A 25,919-nucleotide genomic window follows, 5' to 3' on the forward strand; every position below is an offset into this window, starting at 1 on the left:
AATGCACAGCTCTAGACATCAGTGTAACACATTCTTCCGTTCTGCCCTTCAAGACAAGGCTCAGGTAGGGGTTCTTATGACCGTATTCCTCATCACAGCTGGTTGGAAAATGTGTAGTAAGCTGGGAACATAAGCTTCATTCTTATTTGCTACCTGGCCCAAACTGTTTGTGAGTGCTGCACAGAATTAAACGGCTGACATGTTTCTTGTGAGACGGCCGTGCGCATTTCAAATGTGCTGCCGTACGTGTGGAAGCAATGGCAATGAAGCACCCCAGGATCCTTCTGCGTGAAAGGGGCTGGGTCAGGTTCTGATGCCATTGAAGTTGCTAAGGGTCCTGGCGTAATTTCGGTAGGGCCAGGATTTCATCCCCTCTTTACAGCTAAGCTGGAGGGTTTGGCTCATCAAAGATTAGTGAATGCTGGAAATAAAATGTAAAGTTCTGATGCTGTTTTTAGAGTCGCCATCCCCCCGCTCCTTGAGATGATTTTTGATCCTTTTTGCTTACACTGCACTGATTTTTATCGAGCCAAAGGGAGTTCGTTTATTTTGTTTTCTCCATCTGTTCTGCTGTAAAATGTTCCCATTAAAAGTTAGTGAATTGTCAGCTACAAGTATCAAGACGATGCAATGAAGGACTGCAGTGCCTTAATTTCCAATGATTTATTTTTGAGTTTGTAAATTTAGTTGAAATTAAACTAACCATAAGGAGAAAAATGATGAGGAAAAATACGCATTTTAATGTAAGGTACTATGCCTACTAAATGTAAGTGACCAAAAGGCAAAACTAACTGCATGACATACTTCCGACTTGTGTCTTTTTTTTCTTTTTTTTTTTTAATGAATAATTTCGGAGAAAAATCTCATTCAGTGTCCCTTCAGGATTCATATAGCAGTTAGATCATAGCCTGGGATAAATTAATTAGATGACTCCCAGCCTTTTTAAAAACCCTTGGCCTATCACAGAACAAGATCAGGGTTACCAATGGAGTCTGTGAAGGAAGACCTCCTTGGGAAGGTACTTTGTTTTAATTTTGATTCTAAGGGGTTAATTAGAAGGGAAAGCAGTCCCTGGCATCCCGCAGAATGGGTTGTTCAATTGTGTTCTCTTGTACCTTGAACAAGAAAAAAACACAGTTTTCTCTCTAAATAGCACTGTCATCTAAGGTACCTTTTCTGTTTGCTTCTGGTTGCCTGAAGCACTTGTCCGCTCAAAGGACTGCTCAGCTTCATCCGCCTCCTTGCACTTCTGTTCATAGGTCTTCTTTGACTGTATTGAAATGACATCAAATGTGAGGGTTTGGGTTAGGGAACAGGGCTGGATGATCTGCAGCTCGATGTTCTGGGCATTGTCTCTTTTGCAGCCTGGGGGAGCAAATCGGTGCCCAAGTTTGGGCAACAGAAAAAATTCCCAATGACACCGTAAGGAGATAGAACAATAGAACTGAAAAATTGGGGTAGGGGCTGGCAGCATAAATCGGGCCCTCTTCTTGCAACTCTGAAATTGTTTGCTTTGTACAGTTGCAGCCAGGTCCCCGCAGGGGTGATCACAAACACACAGGCAGCACTAGCACCATCAATGCATCAGGCATCTCTCCCAGCTACGGTCTAGAGACAAAATGAGGAGCCCACATTCCCAGGGTGCCAGTGGGCATGGGTTGTCATTTCCACAGCGTTGACCTGAAGCATCAGGTGGCTGCAGTCACGGTGTTGCCTTACCCCTTGCTCAAATGTTGAGACAGAGCCAGCACTGCATAGGTAACAGTCTCAATGTAGTCCTCAGAAGCAAAAGAAATCCTTATTTGCACCAAAGGACTACCCTGTCGTAGAGATTCATTTAGAACCACCATGTTTAAATAAAAGTTGCTGGTACAGTTCCAGCTGTAGCAGTGATGGGTCTGCAACTACTTTTCTTTAGAGGGAATTGCCCATTGGAAACCAAAGCCAGCTTGCTCCTGCAAGCTTTCCAGTTGGAGAGGTTTCCTCCTGTTTACAAGATTCCTTCACCGTTTTTAAAATTGTATTTACGCAGAGTGAAAAATTACATTTGCTCCTGGAAGTATCTTTGCCTAGAAAGAATGAAATTCTGTTTGACCTGAGGCATTGTTCATTCCACATTAATTTTCTGAGTATTTGTTTTGGAGACTCTTCAGTGACTGTGGCAGGGATGATTAGCTTCCTCCTAAGATTAGCTTCCTCCTCATAGGAGGAATCTCTCACACACATGCTCTTGCACTCTTACACACTCACGCATTCTTCACTTTTCTTTAAATATAGGTACATGTAATACAGATTTCACCCTGTCTCAACCTGGAGCCAGTTTGCATCAAAAAACCTGCACAAAACCCCCTTGCTTACCTCCATTGTTTTCTTATAATGAGACAACTTGCTCTTTTGCATGCGCTCCATTGCAGACTCGTACTGTAAGAAACACACAGAAGTAAGCATTTCGTGCTTTGGACTTCACACACACACCCCCCCTTTTTTTAGGGACAGGATTAGGCAAGCCATTGTGAGAGCCTTTCTATGAGCCACGTGCCTGTGGGGAAAATGACTTCACTCTGCTTTTATAAATGACAGGTTTCTAAGTGACACAGAGCATCAAAATGCCAGCTAAAAAAATAATCCAAGATAATTCTGCTTCAGTGGTTTCCAATAATAGCAGAGAGGATGCAGATCTTAATTTTGTTCCTCCTTTCCCCCCCCCCCCCCCTTAAGGAGATTAAATAGCATAACACCCAGGCACAGTGCCCATCAGCTCTGCCAGCAGAGTTCCTTTGCTGGTTCAAGAGCATGATCCCACATCTTTGCAGGCCAAACCACTCTCACCCACGTGAGCAAGGGTAGTTGTTTGTGTTTAAAATGGACAATTCCTGTGTAATTTATATGCCATTGCTTCTGGCAAATTTATGCTCAATGTGATTTGATTTCCATATCATCATCTGGTCAGTGTTGGAAGCACTGCTGAATTCTCTTTTATGGCTTTAGTTGTGATATGCTCGGCCTTATGTGACAGTGAGATGTGCTGTTACTTGGCAGGGTATGGGTTTCTTCAGTGGGACTTCTGGTCCTTTAATCTTTCTGTTCTGCTCAAGCAAAACTCTCTCCGGGTTTACCCAGAGACTTGCTTCACACTGGGCTAAATAGCACAGTCCTGAAAGCAGCTACAGTGAAACACAGATCACAGCATTTTGGGAAGTTACCAAAAATGCTGACACCATCTAGCGTGTCTAATGTTGACTTCCTTACAGCCTCATGCTGGATGGAGAAAAAAGCTTGCCTAAGACTCCAAAGCAGTTTTACTACCCGCCACCCCCCCCCCCCCCGGCCCCGTTAACTGTTTCCAGTTGAGTTTATAGGCTTATTATTTTCAACAGGAGACAGCGCCTCTCTCTTTGCCAATCCTAGTGGCAAAGTGGTGGGAGGGATACGAATGCTGATGAACTGGGTGCACGCTGTCGGTCTTGATATGCCTTATTTGCTTCATCAGATCACTGTGGACCTCAAATCTCAGTAGCAGCACTGGTTTTACCCACTCTCATATTTGGAGTTCTCTACTGTACCGAGTTCCTATGTGTCAGGGTTGTAGGCACAAGATTTTTGTGGCATTGGATACTGGACATACACATTTTCATTTGTTTAAAATCAGCAAAGATCTGGATATTTTATTTTACTCCTCTGTCAATCAGTGCTTTCAGTGTTAAGTGACAGTCCCGTCTTCATCTTCAACCCCATGGAACCAGAGAAGTTATGAGTGACCACTGTTGTCTACTGAGAGCAACTTTTTCAAGGGACTTGGAGCTTGATAAGTCCATAGGGGATGAAGTGGCCTTAAATATACTCAAATTTTTATTATACAGCATCAACTAGATGCTATTTATTCCATGTATTTGTCATTCAGCATATATTGGTGTTGCATTCAGCATGATATTCATTTGCTTTTATGTTTTTAAATGTTTGTGTTATCCCTTTATTTTCGTGTATGTTAGAGATCATGCAGGATCATACCAAAGAAACCCAGTTAGCAAGGGTATAAAAAAGAGAAGAGGAAGGATTACATTCTTAGAGGAATAATAATAATAGTATCTGCGGTTACACCAGAGAGAGTAAAAGTGACTAAAGCCTCTGTCTCCTGAGTTCAGAGCGCTACTTTATTCTGGGATCAGAAAGAGGTTTTCTCCCACAGCCTAGTATATGGAGTGAACAGGGCACACTGGGCATGTTTTATCATCTTTTGCCACATTCACAGCCTGTGGCTGCAGACAGGTCATCAGCATGGACCATTGACCCAATCTGTTTCAACATTTCACTAGTTCCTCACCTTTTTTCTTTGCTCCTTCTGTCTTTCTCGAAACTCCTCTATTCCTTTCAGTTCATCCTTCAGCATTACTGCCAGCTGGATATGAGAGTTTCCAACACTTTCGATTTCTAAAGCAAATCAGAATTCATATAGTCAGTGGGGAAAGGTCTTTATATTTAAAGTCACATTTTTCAGGAGATGTTTCTGGGATGTGGCTGCTGTATGACTTGGCATGAACAGGGCAGCCTCAGAAAAGGCCTCTCTATGTTGCTGCATGCACTGACGTTGCTGAGGGTTCGCACAACCTGAAAAGGGCTTATTGCAGGTCCTGTCACAGCGCCTGCAAATTGCATGGGCAAGACTCCTCGCTGCAGAACTGGAGCGCTCAGAGCAGCCTTGCAAGTGCAGAGCCAGCTACGTTTCTTCAGAGCTCCATTTACTCCAGCCACCCCTCTTCCTTCTGGGTCTGGAGGTCAGATGTTGCGGTGCAGAGGGAGGGAAGGAGCTCTGACCTCCATCGTCACCACCTGCGTCTGCTTTCCCTCTGCTATGCTGCTGGATTGTCATTGCTCTTGGGAGCTGCTTGCCAGTTGTGCCCAGCCTTGCACAAATGTCATTAGACAAGGTTGCAAGCTGAGAATTCCAAGGGTCAGCAAAGATGGATTGAATTTCAGAGCACCTGGCTGATGCTGTTTGAAGTGGCTGGTAACTTCTCTGCATTTGTTGGCTTTGGTGCCTCTGAAATGGAACCCCATATTTTCCAGAAATGTTGAGCTCCCCCACCCAGGCTCTAAAAATACCTTAGTTCAGTATCTGCTTTTCAAAAGGGCGTTTTTATCTAAACAGCAGGTGCCCATAGGCAGGTACGCTGTCCTATTGGCTATGATGGTGTTGCATTTTCTACGTGTGAAAGGTTTTCATTCAGCCTTGGGCACATTTAGAAAGCATGCTGTTTTGATGTCAAGGGTTTGTAGAAGAGGGCACAGAGCTGATATTTTGTGACTTGATCCAGATAGAACTACCTTGAGGAACAAGCCATTTTCTTTGCCACCAGAGAGTGGATTGAGTGCCCAGCCTTGGAGGACTCCCAGTGAGTGTCCTTTTCCTCTGCTCTCCAAACTACAGACTGGGATAAAAAAGTTGGAAATAGAGGGCTGAAGAGGATGAAACATTGTGTGCCTGTCTTACCCAGGTCAGAAAGGAAGATGTAAATACTTACGTTGCTTGAGCCTCTCAAATGCTGCCTTCAGTGTGCTGTGAGGCAGAAACAAGTGCACTTTATTAGTATAGGCTTCTAAGGATGGGTTGTGAATCTAGAGAAAAACTGTCTCTCAGAATCTCAAAGATCCACATAGAGATAAAACTCTTTAATAGTCTTTGAATAGAAGTTGACCATGCTAACAAGCACAATAGCATCAACCCGCTACCATCAGGAAATGCAATAAAATGCTCCATGAAGCAAGGAATTGCACTACTCCTTATGTGCACCCTCTTTTTTAATCCCACTTTATTTGTGCCTGTGAATGTTAACAGACATTTCTCTGTTCTTGCGCCTTGGCAATGGATACAAGTCAACCGAGTGAAATAAAGATGATCAAAGGGATTTGGGTTTTAGAGCACTAGTCTGAAGGGTAGAGCAAAAGCAGCTCCACCCTCTATGTTGAGCGCAGCACTAGCAAATTTTTCCTCCTCAGTCACCCTTGAAGCTAGAGCAGCTCTGCTACGCAGCGTCCTCCATACTATGCTTTCCGAGCACCCCCATGCGGTACAGCTCGCTCTCCTTTAAAAGACTCAGTACAGAGAGCCTATGAAGGCTTTGAAACCCTGATGCTCCCAGGGGTTTTTTGACACACCAGAAGCACAGCATGAATAAAACATGCTGTGAAATCAGGCCTCGGTGCTGGGCTGTGAAGTACAGCATGGAGATGAGCAAAAAGAGGTGTTATGCTGTTTATCTGGATGGACCTACACAACTAAGTGGTCCTACAACGTAGAGCTGCAGAAGGGCACGAAAGGGTAATGACAGATTGCTGGGTTTTGACAAGCCATTTTTTTGGTCCAGATTTTGGCAAGCTGCTTGAGAAAGCAGCAGAGATACCAGCATAGAAGTGATGGGAGAGAAAAGAGCATGGTCTCTAAGAGGCATTTTAACTTACTAATTTGCTCTAGCTCCCAGTTTGCAGGCTGGCAGGGCATTTGTATACACATAAGCCAGGGCTGTGGTACAATTTTGGGGTTTTTCAGATTTGGAAATCATCTCCTCAAGGTCTAGAGTGTGTTGTTCCCCGAAGGAAGCAGTTCTTTGATCTCCATGGAGCCCTGGTCCACCCCAGGGGGGAGCCTAGGGGAAAAGCCTGTTAATGGAGAACCTAAAGTCTCCCTGGCTGAAGCCTGGCTACTCCGAGAGCCCAGAAAAGGATGCGTATCACTTCCCAGGCATGTGCAACTGCAGATGGGTAGGGAAATCCTGTATCTCTTGGGTCATCTCGGGAGTCTTAAGAGACAGATGAAGGATCCTAATTGCCCTGTGTTAATTTAGGCTGGACATCTGTTTCCTAATCAGAGCTTGCTCCCCCAGTAGCAAGGCTGCCTTGCCAGGCATAAGAAAAATGCCCAGGCGAGGGGAAAGGCTGGGCCTGCCCTCAGTGATAAGTGCCTTGCAATCCACTTCCAAATCTGAATTTGTAGAAATATCAGGAAAAGACTTTCAGCCGGAAAAGATGAGTAGTGAGCTGTTTGATTCTTTCAGCTTTCAACTAGATTTGTTGTGGTGAATCTCCTGAGATAAGTCAGGGAAAACATACTGGGCTGAGTATTTTTTAGTGTTGTCCTAATAATACTTAAACATGTTGAAGGCTCATTTTGCAAAAAAATGAGTCTGGGGTGAAATTTTGATAAACACTACATTTTCACAACACAAAGGAAACAAACAGTATTCTTTCCAGCTAAGGTAATTAAAAGCTTGAAATTAAAAGACACATTGAGTATCAGCAGCAGAGAGAGCTTTTTCTCACCTAAAAGCTGTAATGGTTTATTTTGAAAAATTAAATGTATACAACAAATAAAATTTGCTTTTTTAGTGTGGATTTTCCAATAGGAGGCGGGGAACGTGCTGACAACTTCATGCCTGAAATAGGTAAATAGAGGAATTTAAAAAGTAGGGGACACTTGCAAACTGCACATACTGTTCTCACGCTGTGTTAATCTATTGTTCCCATCAATTTTTTTCCTTTGCTGTTGGTGATTCAGGTTATGCGAAGACTGGCAAAATTGCTGTAGTGGATACTGAAAAATAGTGCTTTCTCAGTATATATCAAGGACAAAACCAATTTGCTGCCTTTTTTTTTTTTTTTGGTTTCCAGGCATCTGAGCTATCAGACTAGTTCATAATCTTAAGCCATACATTAAGCTTTTCTCTTTTTTTTACTGGCTCTCTGTAAGGACTGGTGTGTCTTCTGGTGTAGTAATGCACCTGGCTATGAGCTGCAGAGAGACTCATTTGCCCCCTGCATGGTCTCTAATGGCCTTTTCAGAAAGCTCTGGCCTTTTGCTCCTTGTATGAAAGATTTGTCTAGCCAGTTCCCTAGCTGCCAACTGGGGCAAGGCCACGGTCCGTAAGTACGTTGAAAGAGACTTAAGCCATTTCCTGCCTTATTTTTATAATAATTTTCTAAAATCTGTGAATCGGATCCCTCATCCTTATGGGGCTTAAGGGAGTAGCAAATATGCCATTGTGCCAAATTATGTGTGGGAGAGAAGAAATAAATCAAATTTTGGCCCGTGGATCCATCAGGTATTCCTTTATGACTTCTGGGCTGCGGGGATGTGCTGGCTGCAGCAGCAGTGCTATAGATTAGCTCCTCATTGCTGCTAGATGCTCTGATTATATCGGTGAATTATATCATTTCAGTGCTTTGGGGGATTTAAATGGAAGCGCCTAATGTAGCAGACATACAAGTGAGTTTTAATTTTGTCTGTGCTAGTTTGTATATACTGTACCTATTACTTAGTTCTTCTGGGTGGGTTAGACTTTCTAATAGGATTGATAAGGGCTTTTTTCTGAAGCATCCAAAGTGAGGATGTCTCACTCTCATGGACACTTTAAAAGAGTATTTTATCTTCTCAGTATATTATGCTGCTTGGCGTTGTGGTAGTAATTGATTTTTTGTTTGTTTGTTCTGTGGCCAAATTAGAAAACCTGGGTTAAAAATAATTCAGGCACAACTGAAAACTTGCGATTTGCCTCTTTTTTCTTTTTTTTTTTAATTGCTCATTTCTGACATTTTCATGTAAATTCTGGAAGACTGTTACAGTGCTCCAGCTAAAGACAGAGCACCAGCCTTCCCTTTGGGCATCCCTGCATGGAGCCTCCTGCAGGTGTCTCACTGAAAATAGGGTTGGAAGCAAATTTACTGTGCGTGTTTGTTAAACGACTCCCTCTTGGACATTTAAAGATTGGATTTGTCAAAACGTATTTCTGGTGGAAACAGGATTGAATTTGAATTCAGAATAATGGGGGCCAGATAAAGCCTGTGCAACAGAAGCTCTGCAGCAACTTCTGGTGATTTTTGCCATCTAGTGGCTAAAATATTCTTACTGTTTTCTGGAATACCAACCCTAACTGCTGCCTTCATTTGCTGTAGTCTCCTACTACTCGAGTACAGCGGAATTGAGCTGCTCTTGTAAAATATGCACGTTTCAGTGTTTGTTTTTTCAAGTGGAGGGGGAGAAGGAGAATAGCAGAGCTTTTAGAGGAGCAGGGGAACCAAGGGGAGAAGCTCATTACAGTAAAGCTCACCCATTTTTTTAGCATTCTTGCTCTGCAGATGGCAAAATACTTTCCAAAGTGAATTTATCCAAATTTATCCAGCACACCAAAGCTGGAACAGCCACCCTGGCTCTCTAGGGCACTGACCACTAGTGCCTGCAGCTCTTTCCTAACAGGATAAACATTTACAGAATGCATGGTTTGAGAGCTTGGTTTGATTTTTCTCCCAGCAGAACCTGTCCCCTGCTTTCAAGGCAGAAAACGCATTCTGTATTTGAGCAGAGGTGCCTTGTTTGGCACTCACCCACCATCGCCATACAGGTATGAGGAGTAGTGGGGAACCACTGCATCTTACCATTAATCCGTTTTACTCACTGTGCAAAATTATCGTATAGTTGGTTCAGGAGGGGGACTCGATTGGAACAGTGTGGGATGACAGCGTTTCAGAGTGAACTTGTCCCAGCTGCTCTCTGTGTTTGCTTTCAGTCTCTTCATTTTTGGACCTTGCTTTTGCTAGAGAACTGGGCTGTTGCTGGAGAGCAGGCTGCACTGGGCAGTCGTACGTGACACGAGGACCACCAGCAAATGTACTGTAGATAGGGCTCTGGTGCTTTCTGCTTCACAGTCATCAAAAGCTGAATTTATGGCACCAGAGATATAATTAGCAGAGCTCTATCAGTGGCAGTGCTTAGGTCACAGTTATACTCGCTTCATCCACTGTTACACCACAATCTTTTTTTGCAACTGTAGGCTTGATGGCTTGGGCATTTTTTATTTTTTTTTTTCAGTACTTTGCCTTTTCACTCAATTAGAGACTGGTTTAACTGAGTAATACAGAGAGTCCCTTTACATGTTGTACACAGGAAGGTAAAACTGGCTCCTCTAACCGGAAAACCACAGCTCTTTTTTAATTTTCTTTCTTTTCTACCTTTGCTTGGCAAACAGAAGTGTGAAATAACCCCACCTTACTTGGCGGTAGGTTTCCATTTTAACATCCATATGATCTACCATGTTCTGTTCTTACTGTAATTTTAAAAAATATTCTTTCAGAAATTGAAATAATTCCCTGCCAGATGAGCTGTACAAACCACTACCCAGCAGTCCTATTCACCCTCTGCCTCCGGTAACTTCGATCCTGACAACATGGTTGTAAAACCAACGCATTGCCAGCCTCCTCTGAGGCCGTGGTCAACATCTGTCTTTCCTCCTGCCACACAGGGAAGACCCGGTGTGGTTTTACCAACATTTCTTTCTGTGCAGCCCAGTGGTGGTAGCAAAGCGTGGGGGAAACAAGTTTGGAAGCATTTGCAGCTAGGACACTGTCTGCATTGCAAAGAAGAAAAGAAAAGAAGGGGGAGGTGGTATGCCCATTTAACAGGGCGGTAACTAAGTCACTGCCAAGTCCTAGGCCATGCACATAGCAGAGCATTCACCATTACTTAGTTGGGGATGCGGTGAAAACGTCGAAGAATTAATTTTGACAGGATGTTTTCTTTTCATGCTCTCAGAGGAGCTATGAACAGAAAGGTAAAAACACTTGGCGCAACCAGAAAGATTTCTGTACAAGTACTAGCTGTGGTGTGGTGTCGAAGCCAGCTGTGGTGGAGAAGAGGCATGACCAGCACCTTTTCTCTGACCAGGGGAGTCCAAGTTTCTGTCTGTCTATAATTTTGTGATAGCAAGGCACTAGCTAGCATGAGCAGTCATATCGGCTATTATGGGAGGCTGCACTGTGTGGCAGGCTGGGCTTAGGGTCAGGTTGAGTGTAGCGTATCTTTCATAAAAGTAGCGACAAATGTGGAGGGTCCTTCTAGTGCTGTGGCATGTCTGTGTACGTGCTTCTGGTGCTTGGATATTTTCAGCGATGTGTCAGAAGAGGAAACAGCCCCAAACTGAATGGGAAGTGGGCTGTATCAGCACTCCCAGGGCCGGGTACTAGAAGCATGGACACATCACCTTTGCTGGGACAGGGGAGCAAACAGGATGGCATCTCTATGTACCTTCTCTTCCCTGTAAATCTGTGCCCATAGGCTACAAATTAGACACCTTGTGACTCCAGAATGACTTATGTCATTCAAATCAAAGGATAAAACAATCAAAACAGCTTTTGTAACTTTAACATAAAAATAAATTTCCTCATATCTCCTGGAAAGAATGCAGCACAGCTCAAAAACTCTCCGGTAATGAGGACAGGCATTTATCTAGATTGGATTTAACAAGAACTGAGCAAAGGCTCAGGTCTTTCAGACTACAGGTCCATTTTCACAGGGTCCTGAAAATTCAAAATACACGTGTAGAAACTCTGTGCGGGTTCAGAACATTTGAGTGGAGAATAACTAACCATGGAAGGATGTGACCTTCCAAAATGACTTTTAGCTTCAGTTCAAAAATGCCTGCTTTGTGTGAATAATACAGAGGATTCTGTATATTAAGTGACAGATGCACTCTATTTATACACAGGAAACAGCAATTGGCATTTCGTTACAGAAGCCCTCACCTCACGCTCACTGAAATGTTCTATTTCAGGCATCGCAGAGAAGGGTAGAACAGACACGGGCTTGAAGGAACTACCCCTTCCCGAGGTCTGAAGGAGATGGTAGTGGAAAAGAGGGAAGGAAAAAAACTAGGATATATACACAAGAAGAGACAAGCGGAGCAAATGACAAAAATAGCAGTTGTCAGACTAGGCAGAATTTAACCAGCTACTGCATGTTTACATCAGTTATTTTACAAAAGAGCAGAGTTCCCAGAGGCTCTATTTCAGCTGAAGCTGAGGATGTATCTGAAACTGGGCTCTGTAGTATATTCTATTTTCATGTTGTTCTGCTGAAGAGTTGCCCAAAGCTACTGCATGGAAATTCCCAGTCACCTTGCAACCTGAAAGGTGTTTCCTCTTAAAGGCATGAATTCTGCTGAGAATCATCTATGGTGTGTCGAGACATCATTACTGTGTGCGCTACCAGCAAACACTTGCAAACTTGATCTCAGTTTGTAACTCAGCTGAAAATCCCCGGTTTCTGCGCATCTTCTCCCATGCGTGCAACGCAGGATGTGGAGAGTACAAAACTATACAGCACTTTAAACTTCAGAATATGTAGTTCCCTCTTCCCCGCTGGATACTGATCTAACCTGGCATTTGCCAAGAATACATGGCTGTAGCTTTGTAATCATCTTTTTCATAATTTCTTTTACGATTAGAGACTATGAAATTGTGATTCAGATGATATTTTTTTGTAATTAAAAAGGTAGGATAACAGGGCTTTAACATTAGTATAAGGTAGGAATGAAGACACTTTTAAAATTCATTTTAGCCCTGACTTCTAATAGGTGAGCTCCAGAGCTCCATTTCTGTTCAGCATCCATCCTTCTATCCTGACTGCTGCGATCCTCACACCTCAGCCACTGCTCAAGGGCTGCCCTGTCCTCTCCTAGGTCTGACCCACTCAAGAGGTACACGTGCAACTGATATTCTCTCATGCTCCCTTCCAAAACCCGTTCTCCTCCCAGTGCTTCCACTAAGACTCGCCAGCTACCCATATTCCCAGGCATAGCCTGCATCCATGACTGTGCTGGCACATCCGGGTGATTAACTTGAAAGAAGCAGCCAGCCTTTTCCATAGTTTTGGTGTTTTATGGACCTGGTTGTGTTTGTAAGAACCAGAACAGGCAGTGGGACTGCAGCTCACCAGTGCAGACGTGTGTTGAGGAACCCCACTGTAAGGATGCTAATCTGCCTTTGTCATGTGCATCTGATCTAATGTGGCAAGTGCGGCGAGGTGGGTTGAAAAATCGACAAAGAAAAACGCGCTTCTGCACTTAACCGGAAGTACATTGCTCTACCTTCAGACTTGGTGGATGCTAAAATGTTTCAGGGTTTCAAATAAGAAAAAGACACAAAAAAAACTCCATCAGGGGCTATTATATACAAAGCTGCTGGTGTGGCAGCCACTGAACTACCGATTGCTAGGGCTAGAAAATTATTTAGGGGAAATATCCTCATATGCTTGCCCTGTTCTACTCTTCCCCTGGAATCTAGTGTTGAGGACAAAATATTAGGCTGAAGGGGTTTTGGTCTGAGCCTGCGTGACTCTTCTTGCAGTCTCGCACTTAGATTCAAGCGTGTGCATCCTTCTGTACGTTAGAATGAACTTGCCAAGGCCTATAGCAACTGCTGAGTTAGATCTGTGTCGTGGGTTGGGAAGAGGGTTATCTCCCTTCCCTATAGGAAGTAGTTTCTGCCAGCTGCAGTGCTCGAGGCAAGGGCAAGGTGCCAGAATGGCTGAATTTGCTTGAATCAGGCTGGACTATTGAATGATTGTGTCCTTTGGCTGTTAGGCAGCACATATAGGGAACTTTTAGTTCCTGAGCTAGAAGCTGGAGTGTTTGTTTGCTATGCCCATGGTAACCAGCTTCTTTTAGAAACCCTGTTTTCGCTTTTCTAAAAAAAAATAAAGAAAATAAGATAAGTCATTGCAGCACATCTCCCTCATCGCGGCACATCTGCTTCTCTGACCTTAGTTTTGCTAGAAATTTTTCTACAGCCGTAGGCTCGCCCTGGCCATTTCCAATACCAGTTTGAAAAAGAGCCGTGAGGACCTCACTGAAGCCAGTCATAGCTCCAGTAGCAGTGCTAAAAACTTGTCCCCTACTAGCTCTCAGGTCAAACTGACTTCTCGCGTTTCAGGTGCTAAGGAGTCTGCAGGTAGAGACACAACACTGTCCTCTTTTCCCAGGTCGCAACGTTATATTTCTGCTGATACTTAGTAGTGAAGTGTCCTAGTAGAGTCTTGGCTAGTAGTTACTTCTGCCAAGCACGAGCAGTGCCGGGCCCTGAGGGGTCAGCTCTCCATCAGAGGAGCTGTAACGATGCTGAGGGAACAAGCACTGGACAGCATGTAGGATGGAAACCTGATGGCTGCTGTCACACAGATTTTTCTCAAAGCAACAGAGAGTGGTCCCAGAGTTGCTGTTAACATTTCTGCACACCTTCCCTACTATCTTTCTTTTGAGCCAGCAACTTATTTCTTCATCTGTGTCTTTCAGTAAATAAAAATGGGCAGATGAATCTATTTATACATTTAGCTGAGTTCAGCACTTTGCTCCAGCTGAAGCAAAAGTTTGGGGGGGGGGGGAAGAGCCTCAAAAAATTTGAAATTATTCTTTTCTTTGTAAAAGCTTTTAGTTTTGAATGAATACGGGGGAGGCTTGGGAGACAACTGTTTTCTACAGTGATGATCACTACCTGGTGCGGTGTGCCGTAAACTTCTCCAGGCCTCTCCCCGTTGCTTGTATTTACTTATTGTGCTTACTCTCTTTATTTTGTTTTGTGCCGATCCTGACTCTGCTGAATAACCACCCAGCCAGTACCTCCCCATCGCTGCCTGATTTCTCCCTTGCGCAGACCCTCTTCTCTGCAACACAAAAAGCAACAGAAAGGGGTTTTTTCCCCTTACATTTTTTAATCTCCGAGGGTTTGAGATCACACGAGCCGGGTAGCTGCCAGGACTGTGTTTCTGGAGTAGGAAAGAGCTGTTCACACTGGCACTAGGAGGACGTAAGCCCATGAGGCCCTGCTGGGCTGCCCATTGCATGGAGCCGTGCCACCATCTCCAGTGCAGCAGATCTGGCGTTGGCTGTGGTGTGGGTTTGCCGCCGATGCTTTGGCAGTGGGGCCCTGCACAGGGACTGCTGCTCGCTCTGGGTTTGTGCCGCTTGTCCCCTGTTCTGCTTTCCATAGCAGCTACAGAGCGTTGCTTTGACCTGGTGGAGTGATGAGAGGTTTCCCAGAGGAAGTGGCAGAAAGCCTTACTATCTGAGATGTTTAAAAGATGACTGAATTTAAGACTAGAGGATAATAATTTTGCATTAGCAAGAAAATGAGTGAGTGATCTAAAATTAGTAATTCCTGCTCCTTTGCAATACATAGCATAGCACAGAAAGTTCTGTAAAATGTTCTGCAAAAAACCCTTGGAAGCTACTTTTTTTCCTGGTGACTGTCAAATGTAAGTTTTAGGTACAAATACCTGCACAAAGCCTTCATTAGACTTTATTTGATAAATACTGCTATCCAAAGCTGTATTCAAAGATGTGAACAGCCCTGTTCAGCCTGTCAAGTGCTTTGTAATACTGTTAGGACTCAGTGTGCTAGTTGACAATAGGGAGTCCTGTAAAGAGGAAATACTTAGAGTAATGCATGGGGACGGTTGTAGCATAGTCCTTTCAAGCTTTTCTTATTATAGGTAGTAGGTAGGTTCCCTCCCTCTCGTCTCTCTGAAGGACTGACCTTGGGAGCAGAACTGTTGTCAGCAATCAATGTTATACAAACAAACAGAAACTTCACACCATGTCAAAAAATTTAAGGCATTAAAACGAAATATTTCATTTTCCTGAGTTGTTCCAGCCCTGAATAGACCCTAGTTTTCTCCAATTTTAAAACGTTTACTCTGGACAAATGCCCTTCACTGTCCATCTGTGTGACTCCTTAAACAACCAGAGGATGCTGAATGACAGAAAGCAGAGTACGCTCTCTCTGCTTCAGAACAGATACAGCGAGGCATTTGCTCTGATAAAAATATCAGCGCAAAGCTGGGCGCTACCCAGACCAGGCGTGGGTTTATGGAAACATAGTAAATCAGCTCTGCAGCACGCTTTGTTGGTATATTCAGCCTTCTCTCTATGCCAAGCTATAAAATCACCGGATCAAAGTGGAGCTGGGCCCGAGTCCAAACTTCCCCCAACTTGAGGGCAACTTGGATCTATATCCCAATGCTGGGATTTGGCTCTGCCTCTAAATCAAGCTCTTATAATCTCTTAGGAAAAGTCAGACCCATGAATTATCCACTAAGTCACAGAAGGGCAGCCAAAGCTGTCTCTGAACGCGCTTGCTCTGCCTGCCCTGCATTGCCAGTAAAGAAATTTAAGTGGAGCCTTTCATTAATCCTGGAACGCTGATCTTAGCCTTTGGTTTGGGAAGAAGCCATCCATCCTTAATCTGCTATTTTAATTTCAAAATTGTTTTTCTTCTCCTTCCTTTTCTCCGACTAGGTGTGTGAATTGAGACACCAGGAAGGTAGAAGCCATCTCCAGCAGCCTTTGCTAGGAGCCTTGCTATACCTTACCTCCTTGCTCAGGGGCAAGGGAGAGATGGAGCACTAGGGTAGGAGAGGCTTGTACGTTCTCTGGAGTGGCTCTGGAGGCTCTGGAGCCTCACTGCTCTCCGCATTACCAGGCACTTGGGTTCATGCAACAATTTCCCTCTCAGCCTGGATGTGCCACCACCGGATCCATAGCAAATGCTCCGGGTGATTGCCTGGCACTTGCATGCCATGGTGGTGCAATGCAAGGGTTTGAGGTCAAGTTTTCCAATAAAATATGAACAGGAAGCCACGCTCACATCAAGAGTGAGTGATAAATCAACAGAAAAAGGAGACTGCAATTAAGAAATGAGATACAGGATGGATGAGGGTAGAGGGCCCCAGGGATCAATAGAGCTGTTTTGTGTTTAGATTGAGGTCTTCTCTTTCTGACTTGTCTTCTGTGACCCCAAAGCTTCATCCTCTTCCACCTTATTACTGTATTATTACTTGTTACAATAATGACAAAATGTCTCATTATTGCTGCTACCATCAATAATAGCAGCAGTTTATCAGCAGTGTTTATTAAGTTAAATTCTATGCCAACATATATCTTCCCTTCCCAACACAATTCATATGTGATCTCAGATAGTAGCAGAGGAGACAGAGAAAAATATATGTCATTTTACTGTATTTCAGTAGTTCCATTGATTTGTTTCAAATTAAGTCCCTTCAAAGAGGTTTAAAGGCTGTATTCCTAAGCTAAGCCTTTTTCCTGCTGCAGAAGCTAATTTTTGGTGGTTTTGCACTTTGTGTCTGGTCTGTCACAGGCTCTCTGTGTCCACCCAGTTTCCCAGAATTGCCAAGCCACCATCCTAAATATTTCACAACCTTTTCCTTTCCGTCCGTCCCCCCCCCCCCCCATCACTTAGTTTGCTTTTGGAAGCAAATATTAAATATTGTTAGGAATCCTGAAATTTAACAATTTCTCAGTAAAGACCTCCTGGCAATACCCAAATAGAGATTTTTGTGAATCCTGCTTTGAAGGACTATGGTGTTTCCCCACCTGGGAACACCCAGACTAGGATGTTTCTTCCCTGGGGAAGAGAAGGCTCTGGGGAGACCCTATAGCACCTTCCTGTACCTAAAGGAGCCTACAGGAAAGCTGGAGAGGGACTGGTGACAAGGGCATGGAGTGACAGGACAAGGGGTAATGGCCTTAAGCTGAAGGAGGGGAGATTTAGATGAGATATTAGGAAGAAATTCTTTACTCTGAGGGTGGTGAGGCCCTGGCACAGGTTGCCCAGAGCAGCTGTGGACGCCCCATCCCTGGCAGCGTTCCAGGCCAGGTTGGATGGGGCTTTGGGCAACCTGGGCTAGTGGAGGGTGTCCCTGCCCATGGCAGGGGGTGCTGGAACTAGATGGGCTTTAAGGCCCCTTCCAGCCACAACCAGTCTATGATTTTATGATACTTCCTGAACATTCTGAAGTGCTGTGTAACGCACCGAGGTAAGCAGCTTATGACCCCATTCATAGGCAAAACAGAGGAGTCTGATATTGCTTCCAAAATGCTTTCGTTTGCACTAATAATAAAAGAATTCCTTACTTGATTTCTGTTTGTCCTCCTGCTTTTCGGGCGATTTGAATCAGTTCTTTTCCATATCTCTCTTCTGCTTGTGCTCTGTTAAAAGAAAAGTTTATTCAATTTCTCTTAGTAGTACCAGAATCACATTTATGCAAATTTTGTAATTGCATCCGAGGTACAAGACCTGAGAAATACTATTTCTTTAATTTCTGTCTCAATTCTAATGCTGTTAGTTACCTCTACAATATTTTGGGTTAGCTATTTCTAGAAGAAATGAGAGATAATGAATGCCCATCTCCATAGGTTTGATTAGACTATGGAGTGCTATGTACAATTTTGTCCCCAAAAAGTTGGATTCAATTGGAAGAATATGTGTACAGAAGTGTAGCGAAGATGCTCAGGAGAACAAAAAGCCTCTTTTGCAAAAGAAACCTAAAATGTAACATCTGACTCGATGGATCAAGATGAAGGCTAGGATGGGAATGAAGAGTAGGATCCAAAGGATTTCGATTTAAATTTTCATTTAAAGAGAGGTTCTGAATAAATGGGAGCCAGGAGTAGCAGGAAAACCTCTAACCGTTAGAAACGTGAGGTGCTGCTTGAACAGCTGCAGCAGAGGCAGAGGGGGAAGGAGCCTTGCTGGTTGTAAGGTGAGGCTGTGGCAGTTTTATGGAGAGGACAATATGATGTGATGTCTCACCTAATGGGGAACTGTAACTAGTGACTCAGGAAAGTGTTTGTTTCTGTGGTTAATAAAGAAATACAATTTTTTTTTTCTATTTTCCCTTCCCCCAACTCTGGAAGAAATGTCTATTCTCTGTTTAAAAAAAAAAAAAAAAAAAAGTATTTGTACTAAATAAGTTATTTCCTTTCTCCTGGGTGCAAGACTGGGGCGGAACCGAGTTTTCAGCCTTTGAGCAGCTGCTGAAAGCTATTGAATGGTCAATAATAAACAAGGAACAGATAGCCTGGTGCTAACAGTTAGAGGGGATTTTGTTCAGGGTAACTCCAGTTCTCAAAAAGGGTTTCAAAATATTTTAAACTGTTTTGAGTCTGAAACTTGGCACCTTAGAAAAACGAGTTCGTTGTTCAAAAAAGGAATTTTGATGCAGGTGCGAGGCCATGCAACCCCCCCTGGTTTGTCCTTATGTCCATCTTCCCACTCAGCCTCGCCGGGCTTTATTATTGCTATTTGCTGAATTCAAGCAGCTTTTCTCAGGGCTGGTCTTTCAGTTTTGCAACACGGCAGCTGTCAGGGTGTGTCTCTGGGAATATCCAGCCACCCTTTCGGCTGTTCCTCTGCGTCTGGTGGCTGCGAGCACCTTGCGTTGTAGCCAGCTGTACCAGTGGCTCTGGTGTAATTTCACTGGTTTGCAACCATCTTCTGTGACCTGAGGCAGGCTTGGTCTGGGGACTTTCCACCAGTCCAAGGAGATCTGTCAAGCTGGTGGCATAGCAGTGCTGGGCGGACAGCAGCGGACAGTCGCCGCAGCCCAGAGCGGAGCCTGTTCTTTGCCTCTGTCTGTGTGCCTAATGCTGCACGTGCCGTTAGTTAATTGCTGTCATCCTGCACTAGAAATTGCTGCATTTTAGTGGGGTGTTCCTATGTCACTGCTTTGCAATTCCTTCTGGAAGAATGAGGTCCGACATATGGTGATAGGTCGCACAGAGGTACCATTTCATTTCCATGTTAGATGAATGAAATTTCATCAGAATGGAAATATACTCCAGGGACACATAATGCTGCAGAAGCAGAATTGATTATTTTTTCTTCTGATTTTAATAACAAGAAACATTTTTGTGTTGGAGACTTTTTGCTTTTCACATCTTGGTGCTGCCTTTCCCACTTTCCGGTACTCTTGCACACAGCTTCTAGGTTTCCCTGCAGCCATCAAGAGCTAGAACATATTTTGTATTTTAAATCTGGGGCTTTGTTCTATAATACAATTGCTGTCTCACTCCCCAATCTCTTGGCTCCTTCTCTGGACTGGGCAGAGTTATTTGTGAGCAAAATACCTGGACGGAAAACTGATCAAGTGTTAGTGTAGCCAGGGCAGTTGGTTTCAGGACTGAGGGTAGCTGCTGCAGGAATCCTTGTTGAAATTTTGGCATGAAGCCCATGATATGGGCAGCCTCTAGGAACACAGATTCATCCCAGGATTTGATCTCCTCCTAAGTCATTCCCGTGAATGACACGAGGATAAGCTGAAACAAACATCTTCCAGAAATAAACTGGAAGGAATACCTTCTTTCTGCTACTCAGTGCCCACTGTCTTTTCTCCTTTTCCTCCTGCCCCAACACGCATGTACGCACACAAGCACATGCACGTATGCATGCTCACTGGAATGTTTTGGGGGTGTGTAAAAGTTCATGGAAACGTTTGTTCTTGTAGCTTTTGGATCTGCAAAATGATTGTACGTGTATTTTTTCTTCTTTGTGTAAAGTCCTCTGTGCCTCCACCACAAACCAGGAAGAACCTTATCCTGCAACTTGCAGAAACCTCTGTGATATGTTTTGGGAAGAAACACAGGCGTATATAGCAGATGCATGCTGTAGTGCAGAGCCTGCCTGAAGCCTGCAATGTAATTCTGATCTCTGTACGTTATGAGTCACAAAGGAGCTATTTTAAACAGTGAAAGCTAAGCTACCATCAGACAGATGTGACTTCAGGACTGTGTGACATGTGGCAATAAAATATGCTTCCACTGGTGGTCAAGAAAAGCAATTCAAGCAGCTTCAGATTTCAATGGGAGACTCTTCACGCTCTGTGAAATAGTCAACTTTCAGTTTGATAGCTCACATCCCCTTGAAGGTCCCAGTGCTCGAAAAACAGCCTTCAGTAAACTAACCTAAACCCAGAAAACAACGGGGACAGCATGGGAAGAAAAAGCAGGCTGTGACTGAGGCAGGCAGAGCAATATTCACAAGGAGACGGTTCTGAGATGAACTGCTCCGAGATTACCTGCTGAATATATAATCTGTATGGTGTGGTCTTTTCTACAGGTCACGTGTGAGCGTGTGTGTGCCTCATGCTACATGGTGAAACTGTTGAAACCCAGCCACTTAAAACCAGAACCAAATTTCAGATATTTTTTTCTAAGTCAGAAGTACAACAATGAATGGCAGAGGAGTCAGAGCAGCTGTGTAATATTTATTTTCTCACCCACAAAAGTGTCAGCTGTCCATAGCTGTTGTTGAGGGGCACCCAAGAAGCATGTAAAGGATGAACATAAACTACAACATTGTTATTCAAAGTCTAGTAAGGACAGCGAACGATGTGGTCTGTCTTGGGTTTCTGGGAAAGGCTTTTGGTAGCATCTTATGTAACTTTGTCCGTATTTGAAAAATGTCCCATTTCTGATAGTTGCAGGAAACTGAAACAGGACCTGTGGCAACAACATGTTTAAAGAGAAAGAAAAATGCTTCCTGGAAAAGGGGAAACGTGGTAATGCTACTTGTTGGGGATGTATGTGCTACCATGTAATGCTGGGCCAATAACTACCTGAGTCTTAACGGAGCTCTGGAATTCTGATTCTTTCACCTCTCTCTTCTCAAATCTTTGAAATTTCTGTTTGTTATCTGACTTCACAAATCACGCCAAAAGGCTCAAATTCAAATCACTCAGGCGTTTCTATGTAAACTAGTATCCCTACCAAATTCAAAAACATTCTACTGTTCCTTCCCAGATGCGAAACAGGAGAGAAAATGGAGGCTGTTCACACTTTTTTCCACTCTGATTTTCTTACCTCTGCTTGAGCAAATCCTCCACATCTTTGCACATCTTCCTCCCATCCAACAGCCTCTGTACAAGCACTTCATAGCCAGTGTGGAAGGTGAACTCCTTGCACTGAAAACAGAAAAAGAGTTGATCTGATTTGTGCGCATAGTTTGCAGGTTTACCCAAACGCCTGCTGTCAGTCATATGGAGCAAATTAACTTTCTGGAAAATCCAATTGAACCTTTAGATTTGCCCAGAGCAATGGCTGCTGGGGCAGGGCTAGGGGCGCAGGTATGGGTGACGTTTCTCCAAAGTGAAAATCTGTAGAAGTTGTTATTAAATCAGGTTTGGTTTTTTAATACTGAAAAGTGAAGTGGCTCACAAATTTTGCTGTGTGGAAAGCAGCACTAGCTGTCTTTTTGGGGAAGTCACGTTTAGCTTTGCATGTGGGCCCTTTGCAGAGCAGAGATGTACCGTAGCTCTTAAGGACAGCATCTCCTCTTCCCATATGTTTTCTTAAAAGAATGGTCAGAGTCAACTCACTGCTGCAGGACACTCAGTAAGACAGTGACCCACTGTCTAGATGCGAGTGGAGAAGTGAAGAAATCTTGTGCTCGTACGAACGTGGATACACAGGGTAGTGGTTGTGCCACCCAGTCAGTGGTGGGTGATTTAGTGGGAGGATTTGTAGCACAGGGAGACAGTTTGCCTTAGACAATACTTGGGTTCTGATGTGCTGTTAGGTTTTCCTTTGGGATTGCTGTAACAACCCTTCACATTGTTTGAATCAGTCAGTCTGTGGTGTAAATTCAGCATGACAGAGGGGATTTTTTTAAAAGTAGAAGGTAGGCACGTGGAGAGCTTAGGAATGCGGACAGTGGATCTGCAGGGAATTGAAAGCCTGTGTTTCTGAGACGCTTGCCAATGAGTGCTGCTTCCCTTGCTTTTGCATTCACCACCCAGTCTCCTGTGCAGTACGTGGGATTCGCTTGTGCCTTTTGGTATTTTTGCATCCTGTCCTGCTCTATGACCCCCCATGGCAAATGGAGCCAGCCAAGGCGATCTGTGATTTCCAACCAGCCACATTTGACAGGTGAGGTCATGGACCTGGGTGAAGTTTGCTGCCCTGGAGCCGGGGCTCTTATCTCCTACCAGGGCTCTGTACCCTCTCTGCCTCAGGGCCACGTTCATCTGCTGAGGTCTAGGACTGCCATCCCTCCCCATCATGCAAGTCCGTGTGTCAGGCTTATCCCTGTCCACGTGATCCATCAGCGCACACCCCCATACATCTCAGACAAAAATATCTGAGTAATGAGAAGAAAAACTTCATCTTGCACTTCTTTAATCCTCTTCCCAGCTTCCAGATTGCACTGCAACAATGGTAAATCAGAGTCACAACAAAGTCAGTGCTGCTGAGGAAATGCCGGGAGCCCAGAAAGGGAAGGGAATAAAGTTGTTGCATTCTCCAAGTGTGACAGTGGGAGAGGATTTCTATTCCTGGTCTATTCCTGTGTTCTATTCTTGGTCCTCCCACTGACTCATAACAGGATCAGGACGAGCCATTTTTACTTTGAGAGCCTCAGTTAACCAGTGATAATGTTATTGAAAGTGTAGTGGTGAATGTTATCTGAGCTTTATGTTATAGCATTATGGTAAAATCACCGACTGCGTAACCGTAAAGAGAATGAATCTGTTCCTTCCTTCAAGCAGTTTGTGTACAATACAAGTGCTTATATATGAACTGAATACAGTTTATACATCTATCCACTGTCCCCGAAGCAGCTATCATTTAGTAAATGCCTTTATTGCTTTCCACCATGACTGTGAAGAAGACAGCTGTTAAGATTTCGGACTCAGGAAGGATCCTCTGGCAGGCAACTGATGGACACTTGAGCTTGCGGCTTTGCTTCCTTCTTGGTGAGACTCGAGAGGAATGGGGCGAGCTCTGGGGATGAATGGTGGTGGCCGATGGCAACCTCGGTGCTGCTCACCCAGGCCTAGGGCTTCTGTGGAGATTTGCAGACCTGGGAGCAGGTTTTTTCTGCTTCTTAAAGAGCTAGGATAAATTTCTGCAGACAATCTTTGTAAACCTACAGGTTGTACTAACATTTCCAGCACTACCATTTCTTGACAGCAGTAATTTCTTCTTCCCTAATGGACACTCTTATCACAACCAGTGGGGAGAAAGGAAAGACAGTAGGATAATGGTTCACAAGAGACATAGACAAATGCCTGTACCAGCAAAGTGTCTGCACTACAGAGCCAGGTAAGGTAATAATGTAGACAAAAGAATATGGAGACAGTGCAATGGATCCACTGTTAGCACTGTTGGAATCACAGGAAGATGATAGAATTACATATGCTCATTTGATGCATATGATCACCCCTTAAGAAACAGGATCTCAAACCCAAAACGTCAGTTTTCCTAATGTTTCCAAGGGCAAGTTACACACACATATCCCAGGGAGGGATTCTGCTGTGAAATAAATGAAAAGAAGCAAGTTTTTGCCATTCGTAGAGGGAAGTAGGAAAGGTTCTTGATAATACCCTGGTGATGGACTTGTCACCTCTCCTCTCTCCCTTTTTTCTGAGGACATCCCAATGGCAGAAGGCATTGCTGCTGTAAAAAAACCTCTCATAAATTGCTCCCTCTGCCTGGCAGAAACCACTCTGGCCAGATGCTCCACAACCAACTCACAGCCCAAAAATGTTGATTGTATATCTCCAGATGCAATTAACTACATCCCATAGCTGTGTACACAGCTTCCTTGTCCCAGAAATGCTGCCCAGAGGTAAGTGAAAATACCACATGGGCTTGTATCACCCCAGCAGTCAGGCATACTGCCACAAGCAACAAACGGAGAGTGATAAGCACGCCGTAAAGTTACTCTGCCGTTTCTGTTCAACGTATCCTTTTGTTCAGTAAATGCTAAAACTCACTTAGTGAATTCCCCCACCTCTTCTACACTGGCGCAGTTGCTGTAATGAAAGATTGGCAAATTCTGCGTGTCTGAGAGAATCACTCTGCCTTGGTGACCGTGAGAATTAATTTTGCAGCACATCAAACAAGGTACTCTCACAGTCTGAGTTAAGGATGCTCTGTAAGCTACACTGCCCTGGGTAGTCTCGTTGGAGCTCTGCAAACAGGCTTGCCTCCAGGACGTGCACCAGCATTTTTATTGGCACTAATGCAAAGGGAACAGGTTAGTGCTGCTCCCTACTGCTCATGACAGATTCCGTGCTCCATCTTTTTGCCTTCCTACTTCCTTACTTCAATGCATTTAGAAATGCAAAAGCCAAATTTAGCTCATTATAACTATAGGAATATTTTAGCCCTTATAGAGGGATTTGGCTCCAGCTAAGAGCAGGTCTGAAAAGGACTTCCTACCACAGGCAGTCAATAAATCTTTCTTCATTTTGGGGGATCCATCTCAAAATTTGCTTTATTGTCCTCACTGTGTGTTCCTGAAGAATGTGGAAGCCATATTTCAGAAACCATGGCATCTGAAATCTAAACCAGGGCTGCCTCAGCCTCCCAGGCAGTGGATCTGGCTGTGGTCTAAATAGCGTGTGCGACTAGCATGTCACAGGCTACAGCAAGGAGGGAGAGGAAACGTAGCCAGGTGACAGCCTGCGTTTCGACAACTTTTAAGCCGCTATGGTCACTTGCCCTGCAACGTTGCTTCTTAATTTCCAACCACAATGTAGCCATAAATAATTGAGGCCTAAGTTTACTTACACAAACATTTTCCTTTCATTTCAACAGCCCTTTTTCTTCTTTCACATGTTGTACAACTGCATCGTCTCAACCTTTTCTTGAATCCAAACGAACATCCTTTGCCCTTTCCTGGGGCACTGTTTTTTCATTCCATTGATTCCCGTGTGTTCTTATAGTACCTGCTCAAGGCTGAATAAATCCCTGTTGGACAAGGGTGATGCTCTGCTACTCTGGTAAAGTCTAACTGATGCTCTGTACCATGACATTAATGTCTGCTCTCTAAGAAACACTTCTGATACATCAGAGGATCGTATTTGCTTTCTTCTGCTGTCAAATCGTACCAGTAGCACTTAATTGATCTACAATCTATTGATATACCTGCAATTTTCCTCTCCTGCAATTTTACTTAATGAGGTCCCAGAGTGTATTGGACCTTTTTACTACTGGTCTTTTACTCCCATTTTGCACTTTGAAACATTAATTTTATCTGCTTTCTGTTACTCTCAGCTTGAAGGTTATCAGATATCTCCTGTACAATATTTCATTCTACCCATTTGTTTCAACAACAGCTATTCCCAGCCCATCCTTAATGTCTTATGCCAGTATCTGCAACAAATATATTGAACAAAATCAATCCCGAGACCAGCCCTCGAGAACCTTTCCTCCAGTTCAGGCACGAGCCACCGGTGTCTCCCCCAGAACAGTATCTTTTCCTGCTTTACGGTTCTTCTTCTCCTGCTGTTTGTTCAGAGTCCT

The 25,919-nt window shown here is 44.0% G+C and overlaps 1 protein-coding gene across 1 annotated transcript in view; it reads right to left on the reverse strand.

Moving 5' to 3' along the window:
* The window catches only part of PSTPIP1 (proline-serine-threonine phosphatase interacting protein 1), a 56,327-nt gene that overhangs the window by 15,708 nt on the left and 14,700 nt on the right, over window positions 1-25,919 (reverse strand). The window contains exons 2-7 of the mRNA XM_075764658.1: window positions 21,474-21,574; window positions 17,748-17,822; window positions 5,520-5,554; window positions 4,322-4,428; window positions 2,359-2,421; window positions 1,172-1,270 (exon numbers count right to left, since the gene is read on the reverse strand). Coding sequence (XP_075620773.1) covers window positions 1,172-1,270; window positions 2,359-2,421; window positions 4,322-4,428; window positions 5,520-5,554; window positions 17,748-17,822; window positions 21,474-21,574 — 480 coding nt within the window. The remainder of the gene's footprint in view (window positions 1-1,171; window positions 1,271-2,358; window positions 2,422-4,321; window positions 4,429-5,519; window positions 5,555-17,747; window positions 17,823-21,473; window positions 21,575-25,919) is intronic.

Source organism: Balearica regulorum, chromosome 12, assembly GCF_011004875.1.
Source record: "Balearica regulorum gibbericeps isolate bBalReg1 chromosome 12, bBalReg1.pri, whole genome shotgun sequence".
NCBI classification, from domain to species: Eukaryota; Metazoa; Chordata; class Aves; order Gruiformes; family Gruidae; genus Balearica; species Balearica regulorum.